Source organism: Lepidochelys olivacea (genome assembly GCF_965140295.1).
Source record: "Lepidochelys olivacea isolate rLepOli2 genome assembly, chromosome: 8".
Lineage (NCBI taxonomy): Eukaryota > Metazoa > Chordata > Testudines > Cheloniidae > Lepidochelys > Lepidochelys olivacea.
In genome coordinates, this window is record NC_140418.1 from 64,023,630 (window position 1) to 64,044,520 (window position 20,891).

Genomic DNA, 20,891 nt, shown 5'->3' on the forward strand with positions numbered 1-20,891 from the left:
TTACAAAAAAATGAGTAACCGTTTTTTCTTCTATATCAATTCCAGTTAGGTGACTCCCAAGCCTTACCTCGGAGGTGGGGTCGGAGTCAAGGAATTTCAGACTGGAGAATCCCCCTGCCAAAGGCCCCATCATCACGTGATTGGTGGACGATGGTGTAGTGCGACGTGAAGGTGTGCACCAAAGCCCATGTGGCAGCCCTGCAGATTTCCTGGAGGGGCACATGTGCCAGGAAGGTTGCTGACGAGGCCTGAGCCCTCGTGGAATGAGCCGTGACAACAGGCGAAGAGATCTTCGCTAAGTCATAGCAAGTACGAATACATGCCCTGATCCAGTAGGATATCCGCTGGGAAGAGACCAGCAAACCTTTCATCTGATTCGCTAGAGCGACAAACAACTGGGTTGTTTTGCAGAACGGCTTCATTCGGTCTATATAGAAGGCGAGCGCCCTTCTAACGTCCAGCGAATGCAGCTGCTGCTCAAGGAGGGTGGCGTGCGGCTTTGAATAGAAAACCGGCAGGAAAATATCCTGGCTGACATGGAAGCGGGACATGACTTTTGGTAGGAAGGCTGGGTGAGGCCTAAGCTGCACCTTATCCTCATGAAAGATGGTATACGGATGCCCACATGTGAGGGCTCGTAGTTCAGAAACATGTCATGCCGAAGTGATGGCAACTAGGAAAGCAGCCTTCCAGGAAAGGTGGAGGAGCGAGCATGAAGCTAGCAACTCAAAGGGAGGACCCATAAGACGAGACAGGACTAAATTGGAGGTCCCAGGCAAGGACCGGGGGCTTCATCGGAGGATGGATCTTTTCTAATCCTTTTAGGAAACATCCCACAATAGGGTGTGTAAACCCTGAGCACCCAGAAACGCCTGGGTGAAATGCCAAAATAGCCGCAAGGTGAACCTTAAGAGAACCGAATGCCAGGCACTGATCTTTCAGATGCACCAAATAGTCCAGGATGCACAGGATTGAAGCCTGGAGTGGGAGTACCTGCCATTGGGCACACCAGATACAAAGCAAAGTGGAAACGGTTTTCTAAGTGGTTCTGGTAGAAGGCTTGCAGCTTTCCAGGAGCACCTGCCTCACAGGTCCGAATAGGCGAGCTCAACTTGGTTCAACCACGGATCCTCCAGGCCATGAGGTGAAGCGACTGAAGGTCCGGGTGGAGGAGGCAACTGTGATTCTGTGAGATAAGGTTGGAAGTGAGAGGTAGGCGGATCGGTGACCGGATCGATAGGTCCATGAGGGTGGGGTACCAGCACTGGTGAGGCCAAGCTGGGGCCACCAGGATGACATCCATCTTGTCCCTGAGTACCTTGAGAATCACCTTGTGGACGAGAGGAAATGGCTGAAAGGCATATAGTAGTTGACCGGACCATGGGATCAGGAAGGCATCCGCAATCGAGCCCGGGCTGTGACCCCAGAAAGAGCAAAAGGTTGGGCACTTCCTGTTGACCCGTGTGGTGAACAGGTCAATTTGGGGAAACCCTCAGCCGCAGAAGATGGTGTGGATGATGTCTGGCCGAATCGACCATTCGTGTGTGAGGAACTGCCTGCTCAAGCTGTCCACCAGTACGTTTTGAACATCTGGCAGGTATGAGGCTTGGAGAAGGATGGAGTGGGCTAAACAAAATTCCCATAGAAGGAGAGCTTCCTGGCAGAGAGGAGATGACCAGGCTCCACCTTGCTCGTTTATGTAAAACATGGCCGTGGTATTATCTGTCAGCACTGCTACACAGTAGCCCTGCAAGCAGGACAGGAACGCATGGCATGAGAGGTGGATTGCCCTGAGCTCTTTGATGTTGATATGTAGAGCCAGTTCCTCTACTTGCCATAGGCGCTGAGTCGTCATACTCCCGAGATGTGCTCCCCAGCCGAGTGCTGACGCATCCGTTACCAATGTCAGAGTGGGCTGGGGGAGGTGGAACGGTACTCCGGTGCTTACCATGCGGGGGTCCAGCCACCATTGTAGGGAATCAAGGGTATGTCCCAGAACGGTCAGCATCATGTCCAGACTGTCGTGGCCCGGGTAATACATGGACACAAGCCACGCCTGCAGGGGCCTGAGCTGCAACCTGGCATGCTGCACCACGTAGGTGCAGGATGCCATGTGGCCGAGCAGCTTGAGGCACTGTCTCGCCATGGTGGTGGGAAAGTTGCAAAGGCCGGTGATCACATGTGTGAGGGCTAGATGATGGGCCTCTGGGAGGAATGCTCTCGCCTGGTTTGCATCCAGGACTGCCCCAAATTAACTCTATTGTTCTTTTTGGGGTGAGAACAGACTTGTTGACATTCAGAATAACAGCTAAGCAGTCAAACATGTCCCAGACCAATTGTACCTGTGATTCTACCTGCTGACGAGACCGGCCTCGTATGAGCCAGTCGTCTAGGTACAGGCAAACATGCACATGAAGGAGGCGAAGAAAGGCTGCCACGACTACCATGCATTTGGTACACAGGCCAAATGGAGAGCCATGAACTGATAGTGTGTCTTCTCTACTATGAAATGGAGAAAACGTCTGTGAAACAGGTTGATTGAAACGTGAAAATAAGTGTCCTTCATATCGAGGGCGGCATACCAGTCTCCTAAATCCAGGGAGGGGATGATCGTGCTCAAGGAGACCATGCAGAACTTTGAGTTGACGATGTGCTTGTTGAGTTCCCTTAGGTCCAGAATGGGCCGTAGACCCCCCCTTTGCCTTGGGAACGAGGAAGTAGCATGAGTAGAAACCCTTGCCTCTGAGCTCCCAAGGTACCTTCTCCACTGCTCCTAGAGCGAGGAGGGACTGGACCTCCTGAATCAGGAGTTGCTTGTGAGAGGGATACCTGAAGAGGAATGGGCAAGGGGGTGTGGGAGGGCTGGAAGGAGCAGAAGTGGATAGAATAGCCTGCCTCTACCATGCGGAGGACCCACTGGTCCGATGTAATAAGGGATCGTGCACAGTAGAAGCGGAATAGACTGTTCAGGAAGAGAGATAACTCGCTAGGATATGGACTGGTAATCCGTCCTCATGCGCATCTTCAAAATGGGTGCTTAGGGCCTGGAGCGGGCTTGGACTGTCCCTGGCCCTGTTCAGAGGGAGGACACGATGGTCTGAGCCTGGTGTATCTACTCCTCCTGCAGGAGAAGTCCTGCCTGAGTCTAGTGGGGAAAGATTGCTGCTGGGTGAGCTGGGGCTTAAACGGCTTTCTTTGAGTCGCCAGGGTATGCATGCCTAGAGACTTAATTGTGTTCCTTGAATCTTTCAGGCTATGCATTGGGGGGGGGGGGGGAATGGGTAAAAAGGTATTAGTGTCCCCTAGTGGGGACAAAGTACTTTCTTTCAGACCCTTTGGCCATGGCGGGAATGGAGACCGGAGTTTGCCGGATTGTTTTGGCATTTGACTGAATGGTCTTTATAACGGGCAGCACCACCCTAGAGGTCCCCTCTGGTGTCAGAATGTCCACCATGGGGTCCTCTTCTTCTATGACCTCCTCCACCTGGAAATTCATGTTTAAGGCCACTTGCCATGGGAGTTCCTGTAGGGCCCGATTGTCCATGGGTGGGGGGATGGATGCGGATGTACCCACCACTGCCTCATCAGGAGAGGATGAGGAGGTGGTGACCAGCAGGGTTGGGTCTGAGACAGCCCCTTGGTCCACTGGTTCAGGTTCCTCCTGGGCCCAGGGTGTAGCCTTCACTGGGGTTTGTGCAGGACGACGACTGACGGCTGCCTCGGGAATACAGGACCCAGAACGTGATGGTGGAGGGACGCCTGGAGGGGCGCCCTGGGCTTGGTGGTACACCCAAGGAGTCCAGAACTGCCACTGGGGCTGCCAGCAGGGTGCTGAAGCATCCCGTCTGAGACTGCCCAGATGTGATCGGGCTGCCTCCGATGCCCTACCCGACCTGGGAGAGGGTGACTGGGAGCTGGACGGCCAAAGAGGGGCAGTACGCTGTGCTGGGGGGGTTCCACTTCCCCTGATGGGTGGAATGGGTACCATGCAGAGTGATGAGATCCAGACAGTGATCGGCAGTGCCGTTGTGAAGAGTGGTACTGGGAGATCGACCAGCGCTGAGATGTTGGACTTGGCCTCGGTGCAGAGCGGCCACGGGAGTGCCACTGCGACTGGTGCTGTGCCGGGGAATGGTGCCATGCCAGTGGAGAGCGGTGCCGCGAGGGAGAGCAGTTTCACGAACAGTCTCATGGAGAGGTGCGGTGATACGATGGGGAGCTGTACCGCTGCACGGAACAGTGTCCGTTCAAGCGGTGCCACAAGGTCTCAGACCTTGACCAAGACCTCGAGCAGGACCACGACATGTCAGCCGATGACCACCTCAAGCGGGAGCAGCTCTAAGGATTGAGGCTGTGAGACCAGTGCGGCGAGTCAGACCGACGCCACGAGACGGACCGGTGCAGAGCATGGGTGCGGTACCGGGACTCAGAGCAGCACAGTGGTGCTGGTCTGGGGGCAGACAGCCCAAAGATAGCCAGTTTGCCTCTTTACCGTGCCAAGGCTCAAGATGGTGTAGGTCTCGAGACCGGAGACTTGGGCGCAGTCATCTCAATGAGCCTTCTGGAGGCCTCAAAGTTGTCGGGTGTGGAAGGCAGCATGACCTCCTCAACCTACAGCTGCAGGAAGTCCGGCGGTACAGGGCTTCCCGGAGAGGCAGAGGCTCATGCAGGATGAGGCCGACTGGAAGGTCTGTTAGCCTTATGTCCCTGGTCTGCACCGTGTCCTATCGGAGGTGCGACTACCACCTCGGGCCTTTGTGGGGTTTCTCCATGGCCTGCTTCTTACGGGTGGCTGGAGAGTGAGAACAGTGCCGGGGAGAGCGCTTTTGGGCCCCAGGAGACCGCCGGGCGCTAGAGGGGCATGCCGAGTCCTTTTTCGGCGCTGTAGACAGCACCGCTGGAGGAGCGCTCCGCATAAGGCACTCAGGGCCAAGTATTGTGGTGGACGGAGAGCAGACTCCATGAGGAGTTGTTTGAGTCTAATGTCCCTCTCCTTTCTAGTGCAAAGTTTAAATGCTTTGCAAATCCTGCACTTATCCACCTGATGGGCCTCTCCCAGACACCAAAGGCAGGAGTCGTGGGAGTCGCCCGTGGGCTTAGACTTGCCACAGGAGCTGCAAGGTTTGAAGCCCTGGGACGGCATGCCCCATAGGGCATTCGTTGAAGAGGGAAACCCCTTCAAGCGTTAACGACTATACGTAACACTAAAGATAACAAATAACTAACATTTAACTAACAAGAGAGATAAGTAGAGTAGCTAGGGAGTAGTGGAGCACTTGTGAACAAGAGACCACTGTTCCAACAACTGTCACTGGCAGTAAGAAGGAACTGAAGGGGGGTCAGGCCAGCAGGGTCATATATAGAGCACCTTATCGGCGCCACTCCAGGGGGCTCCACAGCTGGCCCGAGGGGTAGCTGCTAGGGAAAAAAGTTTGTGACATCTGTGCACGCAGCACGCGCGCACACCTAACTGGAATAGATATGAGCAAGCACTCGAAGAACCTGTTAACCCTCTAAGTGATAACTGGGAATGCTTAAGTGTAGCAGGATGCTATGGCAAAAGCACCTAATTAGCCCCTGCCCAGTCAGCTCCAATCAAGGGAAGCAGATTGGGGCTGATGGAAAAGGTCTGATGCCAGCCTGAGGATTGGCAACACCTGCTGGCCTGACAAGCCAAGGGCTATAAGGGCTGGAGGAAGCCAGAAGGCTGGGGGCAGCCAGGGAGAAGCCAGTCAGTCAGGGAGGGAACTGGAGGCCTCCTAGCTGAAGGCTGACTCTGCCTGTAAAGGAGGTGACTAATCCTGCAAGCCTTGTAAACAGATAGACACTGGTGATGGGATAACTGTAGGTAAATAAAGACACAGGTGTTGCACAACCCTGAAGCCTCCCTGAGACTTATTGGAGGCAGAAAGCGGGCCCCAGGAAGAGGGGTGGGTCGTGGACCCTGTTACATTAAGTAATTAATATAATTAAAACATAATCTATAGATAAGTCTACACATTTAAGTTTAATTATTCACTGCCACACTTTTACATTGTAAGTTAGTATTAATGTGACATCAATAGAGATTATCACCCACTGTCATTCAATGCTATGGTGTTTGTATAGTAGCTCCCTTTCTGAAGTTAATATCCTAACAGTGGAAGGACACAGAAGCATTCAATGTAAAACAGTATTTATACTATCCCTAACCTCATTAGAAAATGTGGACGGTTTCAATCGTTTAAGCAATTATCTACCTATTTGGCCCATGATCCTATATACGCCTTTACATGCAGGCTTAACTTTATGCATGTGATGTGAGTAGTCCCAATGGGGACTATCGTCATCTAATGCAAATTGATGTTGCCCCATTGATTTCAACCAGCTGAAAATTTGCCACAGTGAGTTTAAAAGCTGCCCTAACACAAGGAGACTCCAGCTGTAATGGTATTGTATAGCAGCAAAGATACAAAGAAAGTCAATTATAAAGAGGAATGTAAATTCATACCAAACTTTGTAGCACAGCTTGGGTGAGAAGACCATCCTTCTGGAAGACATTGCACTGTTTCTTTAGCATTACCTCCTGGAGTTTGATAGCCGGGAGCACATCTGTACAGTAATTGTTCCCATATTTTGTAGGACACTTTTGTATCAGAGAAGATGCCATTTTCCAAGAGAGGTTTCCTACATTTTTCTACATGAAAATAAGTAGGTTGATTAGAAGGAGGCAACTGACAGAGTATTATGCTTCTCTGTAACTTAAGTATATATGTACATAGGGATTTGTCTGCTTCCTATATTTGCCTACAGTGAGGAGATAACGAGCCCAACGATTTTTCTATCTGGTTACTCTCCTGACATAGTAACAAAAAACCCAATATCAAATAGGTATTTTAAATGTTGAAATTAGAAAGATAAAAGTCACCTAGTTTGGTGAAGCTAGACAGTGGTGGGGTTCACACAATCTTCTTTCTTGCCAGTCTTAACTATTCTCTTTATTCTGTTCCAGATCACTACTGAAACTGCAGTGCACACAGTGAGTCCTGAGAATTGGAGAAATTACTCACCTTCCAAGCTATAAGACTCTCTCCCAGTGAGTAAAATAGGAGCACTTGCAAAGACATAGTGAGAGTTCTCTCCCAGCAGCAAATAAAGGTCACCAGGAAGGGAACTGATGACCATCAGCAGATCATAAGCAGATGAGAGCACAAGGAGAGCAAGAAAGAGTTCAGTGTTTTTACAATTTATTTTACGAGGCACAGATGTTCTCCCCACTCCTCCATAACCTCAGAACTTGATATTACTGTGTGTAACTCTGGAACCTGACATTACTGCAGTCAGCCATTTTGTATGTCCAGCCACTGCTAGCTGAAAACCAAATACCACATAGCTATAAATAATCTTAGGGCTTTGAGAGGCAAGGCCAAACAGCTGTATGTTTGCAGTTTCTGCTAATGAGAATGGGAGGGGGGACAGAGTTAATGTACCATGAGAATGGAAGGAATGTTTGAACAGTCCTTGGTTTTAAGCGCCCCTACGTATAAATTTTAATGTTATGACTAGAGATACACAAAATGCTTTGTTAAGAGATAAATGAGTATGTTGCTTAAATTAGGAGAATTGGTGACCCATTGGGGTTACTGTGGTGACCCACTACAAGTCGCGATGAGTTATGTGCTTAGTTTAAGTTAGCTATAAAAGATTAGGCAAAAGGATACACTTTGGAGCAATCCAACGAAGCTTTTCTTTGGGCAAGGAGCTGGCACCTAAACTCCCTAATGGCTGGATGGAAGGAGGGCGCACGTAATTCTAGTTGTTTATTATTCAAAACCATCTCAGACTTTGGGTAAATATAAATGTGTAGGATGCTCTGAACCTACTGCTAGAGCACTTTTTTGTGTGCACGTGAAAGCTAATAAAGTAGTTTTAGGTTAAAGCATTCTTGTTTGTACCAATCATTTATCAGACAGAAGAGCTGTGTCTCGATTGATTTATTCCTGACACTGCCTGAAGAGAAACAGTCAAGTTACCACTGCTTTGGGTTCTGAAAACCCTGGGTAACACCCTAAATACTCTCTGAGATGCTCTTACTGACTGAGGAAGCAGCCAACCAGTCACCTGCAGGCAACTCCTACTGATGCCAAAGTGTAGCTTTCACTTTGTTTAACCCCTGCTGATGAGCCAGGAAATTTCTGTATTGGGGGAGGGTTTCCACCTGTAAGAGGCAAAATTACTGAAGATGAGGGGAGGCAATGTGAACTAAAATCTGACTGAAATTGGTCATTTGCTCATCATGGAGGATGGAAGGGGAATCCAGTACCCCTTGAATAAAAATAATAATGAAAACACAAACACTGAAAATATAAAATAAATAGGGATGTTCTGAACATAAGAACAGCCATACTGGGTCAGAATAAAGATCCATCTAGCCCAGTATCCTGTCTTCCGACAGTGGCCAATGCCAGGTGCTTCAGAAGGTTAATCAGAACCGGTAATCATCAAGTGATCCATCCCTGTTGCCCATTCCCAGTTTCTGGCAAACTGGGACTGGAGACACCATCCCTGCCCATCCTAGCTAAGAGCCCTTGATGCACCTATCCTCTATGAATTTATCTGATTTCACAAAAAGGCAATATTGCTGGGTTTGGTACCAATTTTCAGAGAGAGGTAAAAAAAAAACACTGTCAATATCCAGTTCCACTTCCTAATTTTTCCCTAATTTATGGTTTCATTACTACACCCTCTTGGTGAAATCCATTAGTGTCCACAGGAAACAAAAAAGGCCAATGAAATTGACTTACGATAACACTTTGGTGCTGGCGACCATCCTGTTGCTGTGCATGTTATCCTTGCATCTTGACTCCCAGATTCAGTTGTATAGCCAGCCACGCAGGTGTAGGAAATCTTTTTCTCCTTACTCATTGGAAAATAATAACTTTTGAAACTATAATAATACTGAGCTATCTTCCCATTTTCTATGAGTGGCAAATCACAAGGCTTATCTACAAAAGATTTAATTATGTTTTGTTCATTACAAATTTATCCCATGCATATAACAGTGCTTTCTGGATTAATTTGAAATTAATTGGCTTGGCTGAATGCTCTGTAGGTACCTAGGGTTCATACATGTGGTCCAATTCTGCAACCGTTTACCCTTTAAACTTATACTTGACTTGCCTAGTTGTTAGTAATTATACTGAAAACCAAAGACATTTCTTTTCACCTTGTCCTATACTACAAGAAATGGGCAGATTCAGTGAAACTAAAAAGGTAATATATTTAGAAAGGGGATGTCAAAATTTATGGCCTAAGGGATGGATTCAGCCCTTGATCTATTTATGTTGCATGCTAGACACATTCAGATGGTCTAGAACCTCAGTTTTCATCTAAAAAGAGTTCTAGGCCTTATGGTTGTAATAAATCTAACACCCAGAACCTGCCCCCCTCAAAACTCCTCCCCCCCACCGAAGGCTCTGGGAGGGAGTTTGGGTGTGGGAGGAGGTCTGGGGTAGGGGATTGGGATACAGGCTCTGGAAGGGAGAGACCAAAATTGCTGGAGTCCCAGGGGCCACATTGGGGAGGTTCTCCGGCCACAGATGGCCTGGGGGCCAGGAGTTTGAGACCCCTGACCTAAGGGCTTGTCTACACTGGCAAGTTTTTTCGATGAAACTAATGCCAACAAGGGGAAATCAACAAAAGCAAAGTTGCCAAAGCATGACTACATTTGTTCCCTCTGTCGACAGATCGTGTCCACATTCAAAGGGCACCTTTGTCAAGAGTGAGAGCAATGGACTGTGGGTATGTATCCCACAGTGCCTAGTGACACCATCCATCGCTAGGTGTCCTGGGATGTGCAAAATGTACTATCATGCACCGCTTTGTATCCCACCCCTCCAAAGGTCTCTGGCTTTCTTTTGCGCCATTTTTCCAACTGTCATTCTTTTGTAGTGCGTGTCAGCATCTGCAATGAGAGAGGATGGATCCTGCACTTCCCTCCTATGCGCTGTTAGCTGTCATGAGGACATCGCACATGGCAGCACAGTTACTTGCAAAGTTAACAGAGGATGAATTGCAGGCACCCAAGTGCGATATGGACAGCAACAACTTATCAGTGCTTTGTGCATTCACAGAGCAGCTGCATATGGCAGAGCATTGCTTTTGGGCTAGGAAAACAAGCACTGATTGGTGGGATTGCATTGTCATGCAGATGTGGGATGACGACCAGTGGGTACAGAACTTTAGGATGCATAAAGCAACCTCATGGAGCTATGAGGTGAGCTGGCCCCTGACCTGTGGCACAAGGACACCAGATTGAGAGTTGCCCTTTCGGTAGAGAAGTGTGTTGCAATCGCTGTGTGGAAGCTGGCGAATCCAGACTGCTACGGGTCAGTCGCAAATCAATTTTGAGTAGGAAAGTCCACTGTTGGGGCTTTATTACTCCAAGTGTACAGGGCAATAAATTGCATCCTGCTGCATAGGACCATGACTCTGGGAAATGTGCATGACATAGTGGATGGCTTTGCAGAGATGGGTTTCCCTAACTGTTGTGGGGCAATTGATGGCGCACACATTCTAATTTTAGTGCCAGACCACCTTGCCTCTGAATACATTAATAGAAAGTGATACTTCTCCATGGTGTTGCAGGTGCTTGTGGATCACCAGGGGCTTTTCACGTACATCAGTGCAAGCTGGTCTGGAAAGGTGCATGATGCATGCATTTCAGGAACAGTGGCCTGTACAGAAAGCTGCAGGTAGGGACTTTCTTTCCAGGCCACAAGTTCACAGTGGGGGAATGTGGAAATACCCATAGTAATCCTCCGAGATCCATCTTACCCCTTACAAGCCCTGGATCATAAAACCTTACACAGGACACCTGTCAGCAGCAAGGAGCGTTTAACAACAGGCTGAGCAGGTGCCGCATGGTAGTTGAATGTGCCTTTGCCCATTTGAAAGCTCGCTGGAGGTGTCTCAATGGCAGGCTAGACTTTACCGAGGAGAATATTCCCCTGGTCATAGCCACCTGCTGCACTTTGCATAATCTGTGGGAATCGAAGGGTGAAATGTTTGCTCAGGTGTGGAGCACTGAGGCAGAGCGCTTGGCTGCACAGTTTGAAGAGCCAGATGCTAGGGCTGTCAGAGGAGCCCAGAGGGCTGCTATTAACATCAGAGAGGGTTTGAGGAACCACTTTGACAATGAGGGGCAGTAACACATGTCTGCTTTGGAGTTGCTTCCCTGTTGCATCCATGTACAATTTTGAGGCCCAAGATCCGTGCAACACAATGCTTCCGAAGCCAGTACCTGAGAGTGAATTGATTGCTGTACACGCTTTTGTAGAACACAGAATAAAAACACTGTACCATTAAATACCTTTGCCTTTATTTATTGTTAAAAAGGGTAAAACCTCACAACTGTGTGTCGCTCCAGCTATCATTGTGCAAGCTGTAAGGGGGGGTGGAGTGATGGGGAAACTCAGGCGTGCTGTGGAGTGAAAAGGAATGTGTGGGCATAGAAGGGGGTGGGGTTAGCAAAGAATTGTGCATCTGCTACAGAGGTGCTCGAACTCGGATCTGCTCAGTCTATAGCTGTATCAATGATTTGAGCATCTCCGTCTGATCCTCCATAACTTTTACCATCCCCTCCGTCGCTTGCAGAGCAAAAGCAGCAGTCTCTTCTCTGTCCTGCCTTTTGGCTTCCCAGCACTATTTCTGTGCCCTGGCCTGTCTCTCATCACGCGGCAGCACCTAGCAGAACATCTCTTCTTTGCTGCGCCTAGGATTTTTTCTTATCGGTCGCGGCCGGTCTGCGGGGGTACGTGGTGAGTTCTTCAAGGGCTGTGCTGAACAGAAGAGGTTACATTCAAGATTGTTACATTCCAACAAACGATTGAAACGTTTTAGTAAAAAGGGGATTTTGCTAGTAGAAATCACTTTCTCTCTGAGACTCGAGGCAGGCCCACAGCTCCACAAGCACCCCAATCATGGTGAGTTTCGGGAGTGTGGGGGGGAAGGCAGTTGTGCATATGGACAAAAAGGTCTCGGCTTGCAGGGAACTCATTTTAAAATTATCTCACAATTTTTCACAGGTGGCCCACCTGCTGGCTGACACCTCGCTAATGAGGGTGACTAGTTTCTGAATGCTTGCGGCTTTCACCCCAGTCTATATGCAGCTCAGCTTTGTGCCACGTTGGTCCCAGCTCCAGTGACTGCTAAATGGCATGGTACAGTTTCCTACAATGGGGAACCTAACGAGACTGCATTCCCTTGGAATCTGAGGTAGAGGATTAACAAGTACCTCTTGGAAACTTTCCAGAGCCTCTCTCTAGAGGATTCCCTGCAGGTCTCGATGTCCATTGACACCTTGCTTGGCCATACAGATTAGCTACACACTACCTGCCTCCAAGTTTTCGATTTCCTACACAAGCCACAGCAACTTACCTGGAGTCTCATCGGCTTCCTGGTCACCATTGAGCACTTCTGGAGTGGAGAAAAGTTCCTGGCTCCTTGCCCCACCAGGCGACCCCTCCGGGAGCACATTAACCTCTTCTAGCTCAACTTCTTCATCCTGAATTTCAGCCTCCAGGTTACCCCCTCTTTCTGCTGCCTGCAAAGTATCCACGGGGCAATTGGCAACGGAGGTGGGGTCACCACCGAGGATAGCATTCAGCTCTTTATAGAAGCAGTAGGTCTTCGGTGCACCATGAAGCAATGGTTCGCCTCCCGCGCTTTGTGGTACGCCTGCCTCAGCTCCTTTATCTTCGCTCTGCACTGCTGCGTGTCCCGATCACAGCCCTTATCGCATAAGCCTCGAGACATTTGCCCATATGTGTCCTGATTCCTATGGGTCACTTGCAGCTGCGACTGAACAGACTCCTCTCCCCATATACTGATCAGATCCAACAACTCAGTGGTGGTCCAAGAGGGAGCACGTTTGGGGTATGCTCACCCAGGAAGCTCCTCTGGGAAGCCAGCAAACAGGAAATGAGTTTTAAAAGTCCCAAGGCCTGCAAGGGGGAGTGGGTTGGCTGCAGGGCAGCGGAGTTCAAACCGCTGACCAGAGCGGCAGCAGGGGAATTGTGGGGTACTTTCTGGAGGCCAATAAAATCGGGGGGAAAACTGTGGTGTCTACACTGGCTGTTTGTCGACAATAAAGGGAGGGGAAAAGAAAAGTCTCGCAGGGTTTTTTTTTCCAAAAACTAGGGTTTTTTCTTTTGTTTTTTTAAAACAGTGACCTTGCAGTGCATATGGCATTGCTGTTTTGTTGCAAAAAGGCAGTTTTTGTTGACAAAACTTGCAAGTGTAAACAAGCCCTAACTGTGACATCAGCGGGAAATTGCTGGGGACTGGAGAACTGAATCCTAAGTTACATTCCAGTCCACGGTCTATCACTTAACATGGAATGTGGCCTTCTGCCCCAAGCAAGATTGGCATCCCTGCATTTTTTTTTTTGTTAGAACAAAGGAAAGTAACTACTACTTACTAGTAACTATTATTGACATCATCAGGCTTGATTAATACTTATTGAATTAACATATTGCTGTACTAAACAAAAGACAGTCACTTACCTTCTCGTAACTCTTGTTCTTCGAGATGTGTTGTTCATGTCCATTCCACATTAGGTGTGCGTGCACTGCATGCACAAGCATCCGAAACTTTCCCTTAGCAGCTTCCATTGGGTCGGCGGGGGGCCCCCCGAGTGGTGCCACTGTGTCGTGCATAGATACCTCTGCTGGCTCAACCCCCTCCGGGTCCTTATTCTCAGCAACTCCGACAGAGGGGTAGGAGGGTGGGTGGTGGAATGGACGTGAACACCACATCTTGAAGAGCAACAGTTACGAGAAGGTAAGTAACCGTCTTTTCTTCTTCGAATGCTTGTTCACGTCCATTCCACATTAGGTGAATCACAGACTTACCTCTGGAGGAGGGTAGGAGTCACAGAACAACTGATAGGAGAATAGCTCTGCCAACTGCCGCGTCCTCTCTGGCCTGTTGGTTGACCACGTAGTGGGTCGTGAAGGTGTGCACTGAGGACCAGGTGGCTGCTCTGCAAATCTCCTGGATCGGGACCTGCACCAGGAAAGCCATGGAAGTTGCTTGCACCCTGGTCAACCTGGCTGTTGTAGTTGGAAACTGGGGCAGGGAGGTAACCGCTTGCTGGATAGCCCAGAATCGGGATACTGGAAGACTTACTCGGGCTTGCACCGCGTCCATGACCGCCCCTATGAATTCCACTCTCTGCGTGGGCACGAGAGTGGACTTGGGGATGTTGACCAGGAGCCCCAGCTCGTGAAACAATCTCAGGGCCACCTCCATGTGGCCCTGCACTTCCGTTTCAGATCGACCCACCAAGAGTCGGTCATCAAGGTACGGGTAAACCCAGATCCTCTGCCTCCGTAAGAAGGCCACCACTACCGCCATACATTTCGTGAACACCTGTGGGGCCGCGGCTAGACCAAACGGGAGAACCGCAAACTGCTAATGTTCTTGGCCCATGGTGAAGCGCAGGAACCACCGATGTGCTGGGTTGATGGCGATATGAAAGTATGCGTCCTTCATGTCGAGGGCAGCATACCAGCCCCCCGGATCCAGGGAAGGGAGGATGATGCCCAGAGACACCATGAGGAACCGGGCCTTGACCAGGAACTTATGGAGTCCGTGCAGGTCTAAAATGGGACGAAGGCTCCCTTTGGCCTTGGGGATGAGGAAGTACCAGGAGTAGAAACCTTTCCCCTTTAGGCCGTGTGTCACCGCCTCTATCGCCCCTGCCTCTAGCAGCAAGCGAACCATCTTCTCTAGGAGATGCTTGTGAGAGGGGTCCCTGAAGAGGGACGGGGAAGTGGGCTGGGAGGGAGGCAGGGAGGGAAGGAAGAGAATTGCAGTGAGTACCCGTTACGTACCGTGCGTAAGACCCAACGGTCCGACATAATGCTGGAACATGAACAGGAGAAACGGGACAGGCGGTTCAGTAAACAAAGGGACGGATCCGGTGACTGGTCTGGTACGCTGTCCCTGAGCACACCTTCAAAAGCCTGGCTTAGTGCCTGGCTAGGATTTGTGCTGACCTTGGTTCTGACCTGGCGCATTATTGTTATTATTGCGCTGTCGCCTGTTATCCCTGCCTCGCCTACGGTAAGGCTCATGCCTATGGCGATGCTGGTACTGGCGTTGAGGGGGAGGCTGCAGCTTAAAGGGCTTCCTCTGGGCCGCCAGGGTGTGCATACCCAGCGACTTAAGCGTAAGCCTCAAGGACTTGAGGGCATGCAGCCTCGCATTGGTCTGTTCTGAAAAGAGCCCGGACCCTTCAAAAGGGAGGTCCTTAAGCGTATTCTGGACCTCAGGCAGCAAGCCTGACTCCTGAAGCCACACCGAGCGCCTCATGACCACCCCTGACTCGATTGTTCTAGCCACTGCATCTGCCAAATCCAGGGAGGCCTGGAGAGAGGTCTTGGCTACTTGTCCTCGTCCACCAGAGCCGTAAACTTCTGTTGGGAACCTTGCAGGAGGTTGTCCTTAAACTTCCCCACTGCCACCCAGTAGTTAAAGTTATGCCTGTTGAGGATGGACTGCTGGTTAGCAATCCTCAATTGAAGGCCCTGTGAGGAGTACACCTTTCTGCCAAAAAGGTCCAGGCATTTTGCCTCCTTAGCCTTAGGGGCCGGGGCCTGTTGTCCATGGTGCTCCCTTTCATTCACCACCAAGACCACCAGGGAGCATGGACTTGGATGGCAGAAGAAGAATTTGTAGCCCTTTGACAGGGCAAAGTATTTGCGCTCCACACCTTTGGCCGTTGGAGCACTAGAGGCCGGGATCTGCCATATAGTCTTATAATTCGATTGGATGGTCTTAATGAGCAGAAACGTTATTCTAGATGGACCTTTGGGGCTCAAAGTGTCCACCATGGGGTCCTTCTGCTCAACCATCCCCACGTTCTGCAACCCCAAGTTCTGGGCGACCCTACGCAGTAGCTCCTGGTGGGCTCTGTGGTCTATCGGTGGAGGGCCGGATACCGCTGTACCCGCCACCGCCTCATCCGGGGATGACGAGGAGGTTAGCAGCTGCTCAACGCCCTCTGGCTGGTCCTCCTGCTTTCGCTCTCCCATGGAGGGCCCTCCAGCTCAGGCCAGTGCGGGAGACCTTGGGGTGGCACCGGACTCGGTGCTGGTTTATCCTGGGGGGATGCTGGAGGCCTGGATATTGTAGCTTCCGGCACAGTCAGGCATCGGTGCAGGAACCGGGACCGCTGCACCGAGTTGCTTGCCCTGGACAGGGCCCCTTGGCGCTGTTGATAGGCCCAAGGAGTCCAGAAGGGCCAATGACCTGGAGGCCCCCACTGGGGATGCCAACCCGTCTGAGGGTCCCTGCTGTCTGGAGCACGGTATAAGTAACCGTAATGGCTGGAGTCTGCGCTGGACTGTGGCAACACCGACTACGAAGGCCACAGCGGTGCCGACGATCTGTGCTGGCGGGAGATCGACGAGCGGCTCCGAACCCAATGGGAGCGGGACCGGTACCAATATCCCCAGGTCCGGAACCGGGATCCGGACTGGGATCGGCGCCAGCATTAGTGGGACTAGGATCGGCATCTGAGGGAGTCCTCTGGCGAGGGCCGTCTTGACTTCTCCGATGCCGGTCTCTTGAGTGGTGCTGGAGAGCGTTGTGCCCCTTCCGTGGATAACTGGGAGTCCGTGGATGCGGAGCTCGACTGGGACCAACTCCAGGAGCGATTCCAGGACGGTGTCCTCGAATGGCACACCATTGCCGGCTTACCCGTCGACAGCACTCGTGGCATGGGGTGGCAGAGGATTCTCCCTGTATGGGAGGTGGCTCGCCCCTGACAGCTCAATGAGGTCCTTCACCGCCTCAAAGGTGCCAAGCGTGGAGGGCTGATCCATTATGTCCTCGAGCCCACCGTCCACACTGAGGTCACTTAGGCTTGGACTCGGTGGGACTTGTGGTGCCAGAGCCACCGTGGCCAGGACAGCGGCCTTCCCATTCTTATCGGTGCTCAGGGCCTTGGAAGGCGCTGGCCTCCTATACTGGGAATGTCCGTACCTTCCTTCCAGCTGCGCTGTGGGTCGCACTGGGGAGGACAAGCAGTGCCGGGGGCCTAGTCTGGTGCTCTGGGACCGACAGCATTTGGTGTTTAGCCACTGCTGGGTCTCTCGACGACTCTGGAGCACTATGCACCGAGGAAGCCGGAGCCGACGTCATGTGCTCTGGGCCCAGTGGCTGCAATGTGGCCTCCATCAACAACTGCTTCAAACGAAAGTCTCTTTCTTTCTTTGTTCTTGGCTGGAATGCCTTGCAAATCTTACTCTGCTCAGTTTGATGCTCTTCTCCCAGGCAACGTAGACACGAGTCGTGGGGGTCACTAAATGGCATAGGCTTGCGGCACGTGGTACAAGCCTTAAACCCGTGGGCCTGAAGCATGCCCCGCAGCCCGGGGCAGGTGCTGGAAGCCTCCAAGCACCTAATCACTTAAGTGTCCACAACAAAGGTATGCTAACTAACTGATAGCAGCTATTTAACTCTGAGAAACGCTAAGGGACTGCTCTCATACGAGAGAGAGAGAGAGAGAGGTTGTTCCAATTCCACCATGGATGGCAAGAAGGAACAGGAGGGGGTTGGGCCAGCAGAGGTATATATGCATGGCGCAGTGGGGCCACTCAGGGGGCCCCCCACCGACGGGAGCCACTAAGGGAAAAAGTTTGCGACACTCATGCAAGTGGCGTGCGCACACCTAATGTGGAATGGACGTGAACAAGCACTCGAAGAAGAAACTTGAAATACCTGCATTCCTAATTCCTTTTGACAGGTGTAACAAGAGACGGTAAGAGGGGACATTTTAATTCAAAGAGGTCCTACCAAGAGAGCAGTCTGTAAACCAATCCGCACTCTGGAAGCTACATGGCAGGAATTTATAGACTGACAGCATGTAACTTCCTTACAGTGGAAAAACTAAAAATATAGACAAGAGTAGATTGGTCCAGTTAGAAGTGACACAGCCTGCAGGGAAAAAAAAAAAAAAAGGTAAGGGAGGTGGATATCAGTGGCTTGTCATATTATCTAGTGATGGGAATAGTTAGAAATCTTGGCTTCTAGAAAATAAGGATGAAGGAAGCAGTATCCCATGCTGGAGGGACCAGGAACATGAGATGCAGAGCATTATCTTAGGTCATATTCGCTACAGACTAGCATTTGATTCCCTAGTGCTTTTTTACTTTTATAAGTCTGCGTACCTTCAACCATTGCAATTTATATGATTGGTCTACAAATAAAATGGAACTAAAGTCTGTTTCTTTAACTGCTGCAGAATGAGCTCAAAGGAAGTGGTTCCAGAAATAATAAGATGGGATGTTCATATGTTACTGTCTGAACCTTTTCCCAGAGGTGCTATATCTGTGTCAATTTCAAGGTTCAACACAGCAACAGCTCACTCTTCATAGCAAGTGTTCAATCAAGAATATTAGAAATCCAAACCCCACTAGCAAAAATATATCCCCATTAAGAATAAACCCATTTATCAAATTAAAGTGACTACATAAAGCACTTTCCTAAGAGCAATATGTAAACTATATATTCTAGATTATCATATTTTTATAAATAAATGAATGCCTCAGTACTTTTACCTTCTGCAGAGGTTTCTCCTGAATCAACCAAAATTATGAGAAAAATCCAGCTTTTAAATGCCATATTCAGTGTTGTCTCTAACAATAGTTTTCACCATTCTGTGAACACTAGTAGCTAACTCAGTATTTCTTTTGAAAATTCAGTTAATTATTTACAAAAAGGTATTTGGAGTAAGTTTTGTAACACACAAAAAAGATATTTCAAAGCACTGCCTGATTTTTATTCCTTAAATAGAATGACTAGACCTGAAGTAGCTCTATTTTAATAAAGAAGTTCAACAACAGTGAGGCATAATGAGAAAAAAGCTGGAAATGGTAGCTGCTTTCTCTATAAAAATAAATGAACTTTGGCAAATGGTAAAATAGATTAATTGGAAACAAGTAGCCATAAATGCTGGGAATTTTCAGGCCCCCTGGTTTAAAGGCCATTTTGCTGTTATCAATTTATTTACTTTAGTTGATAGCTTGTCTAGTTTTCTCTTCTACTTCTATCCCTAACTGGCTACATTCTACTAGTTTGTTTGCGCTGCTAGGTCCGGGGAGGGGGTGAGGGGGAGAACGGTCATACCCTTTGTCTACTAGACAAACAAAAACTTTGTTGCATGATCAGACTGTTTTATGAATTCCCCGGCTTTAACGGACAGGATAATCCCATCTTTTGGTTTTACAAGTTCCAGCAGAAGACATTCATATTCTGACCTACATGCACTCTCTTAGAAGTTGTAAGCAAAGACACAACTGATAAATTAAGCTAAAGACATAGTTTCTGAGATACTAGAAGAATTGCTACCAGTTGATTCAATAATATACTGCAAGTATTTTAACAAGGGCTTCCATAAAATTTTCTTCCTCAGCCTGTAGAACTTCATGAACCAGGGGTTCAGGTTCCTGTAGAAGAGAGGCAACAAACTGGATGATCTGTTTAGATAGCTTCCCCATTTAAATAAAAATACTCTTCTATAATCAAACAAGGAGACACCACAGCAGTTAGACATTTTATTAAAAGCCCTTTGCTAGAAATGTTTATACTTTTCACTGAAAAAAAAACACAGAGTACCATATATGGATACTAAAGCAGGTAGCCCATCGATGGTGAGCCCTTACCTGGCAGCTGGTGCAATTGGAGAGTTTCCAATGCTCTTCAGAAATAATTATGAGCCCCAGGAGATATTTTCTGGTAAAGATCAGTTAGCAGTACCCAAGAGACAGCAATTCCCTTATAGACAAGAAAAATCATCCCAAATCTTCCCTTCAAAGAAATTATAAAATTTTAAACAGGGAGCTCCCAAGAGTCCCCTCCTGCATATCACCAATTTTATTATATTACATGAGTGCCTCTGAAGAGAGATTAAGAACAATTAAAACCAAAAATCAAGAAAACCTGTCTCCACCTATGTGCTGGAGGTATGGTGGTGTTGGTAGGGTTACTTTTGTCGTTAAGTTCTCGGTGGTTAGTATGTTTTAGTTTCACAAGACAGTTCATTGGCTACATTGAAAATAACTGAAAATTATTAGTAGACACAACCATGTCACATTACTCTGCATTTATAGTGCAGTAACACATGAAGGCCTCAACCCAGTTGGACCCCACTGTGCTAGGCACCATTAAACATATAAGTAATAGTCCTTTCACCAAAGAGCTTAATATGAAATGTTACAGTATTGAATTATCAGTTCCTATAGTTATCTCTGCCCTAGATGATTTGCAAACTTCTTCTGATGTTGTGTAAATTCCAAAACAATGTAGGCATTATTGCCAACATTACAACCTCCACAGTTCCAGGCATTTCCTTTATTTAGCTAAGGACATCACATGGTTTTATTTAGGACTCTGTATATGCAGAAATATAAACAAGATCTCAATTGATGGACACATGAGGTACAGACCAAGGGCTAACTCCTCAGAACTGTGTTAATTTGCCCCAAGGATCTTGCCATAACTCAATAGTGACATTGTTACACATGTTTCTGAATGATACAAATGTATCATACACAAGGACAGATTGCATATTGAGAAAGCCTTTTGGGGCACAAAGCCCAGAGCTTATGTTTTTAATACACCTGTGATGGCTTATGTAAGTATACTAAAAATACAGTGCATGACCTGAGAGTGCAACTTAAGAGTTGAGTTCTGGGTAACTATAAACAGGAAGTATAGACGGGGATTTTCTTTACCTTTGTTACAGCAGGCTTCTGCAATTTTGAAAACAGGATTGAACAAACGTGGCCAAATACAAGAAACGCTAGATCTATATTGAACACTTTCTGGTTTCCCCTACACTT

The 20,891-nt window shown here is 48.7% G+C and overlaps 1 protein-coding gene across 3 annotated transcripts in view; it reads right to left on the reverse strand.

The window, feature by feature from the left end:
* LOC311524787 (coagulation factor XIII B chain-like) overlaps positions 1 to 18,726 on the reverse strand; it is a 46,806-nt gene extending 28,080 nt beyond the window's left edge. For 2 of the 3 annotated variants that reach the window (XM_084636290.1, XM_084636289.1), the window contains exons 1-4: positions 18,609 to 18,696; positions 17,845 to 17,985; positions 8,784 to 8,984; positions 6,491 to 6,676 (exon numbers count right to left, since the gene is read on the reverse strand). In XM_084636290.1, coding sequence (XP_084492416.1) covers positions 6,491 to 6,676; positions 8,784 to 8,984; positions 17,845 to 17,914 — 457 coding nt within the window. In that variant the 5' untranslated portion in view covers positions 17,915 to 17,985; positions 18,609 to 18,696. Of the gene's footprint in view, positions 1 to 6,490; positions 6,677 to 8,783; positions 8,985 to 17,844; positions 17,986 to 18,608 lie in introns of all 3 variants that reach the window. The other variant, XM_084636291.1, reaches the window with a different exon arrangement.
* Positions 18,727 to 20,891: the final 2,165 nt, after the last annotated feature.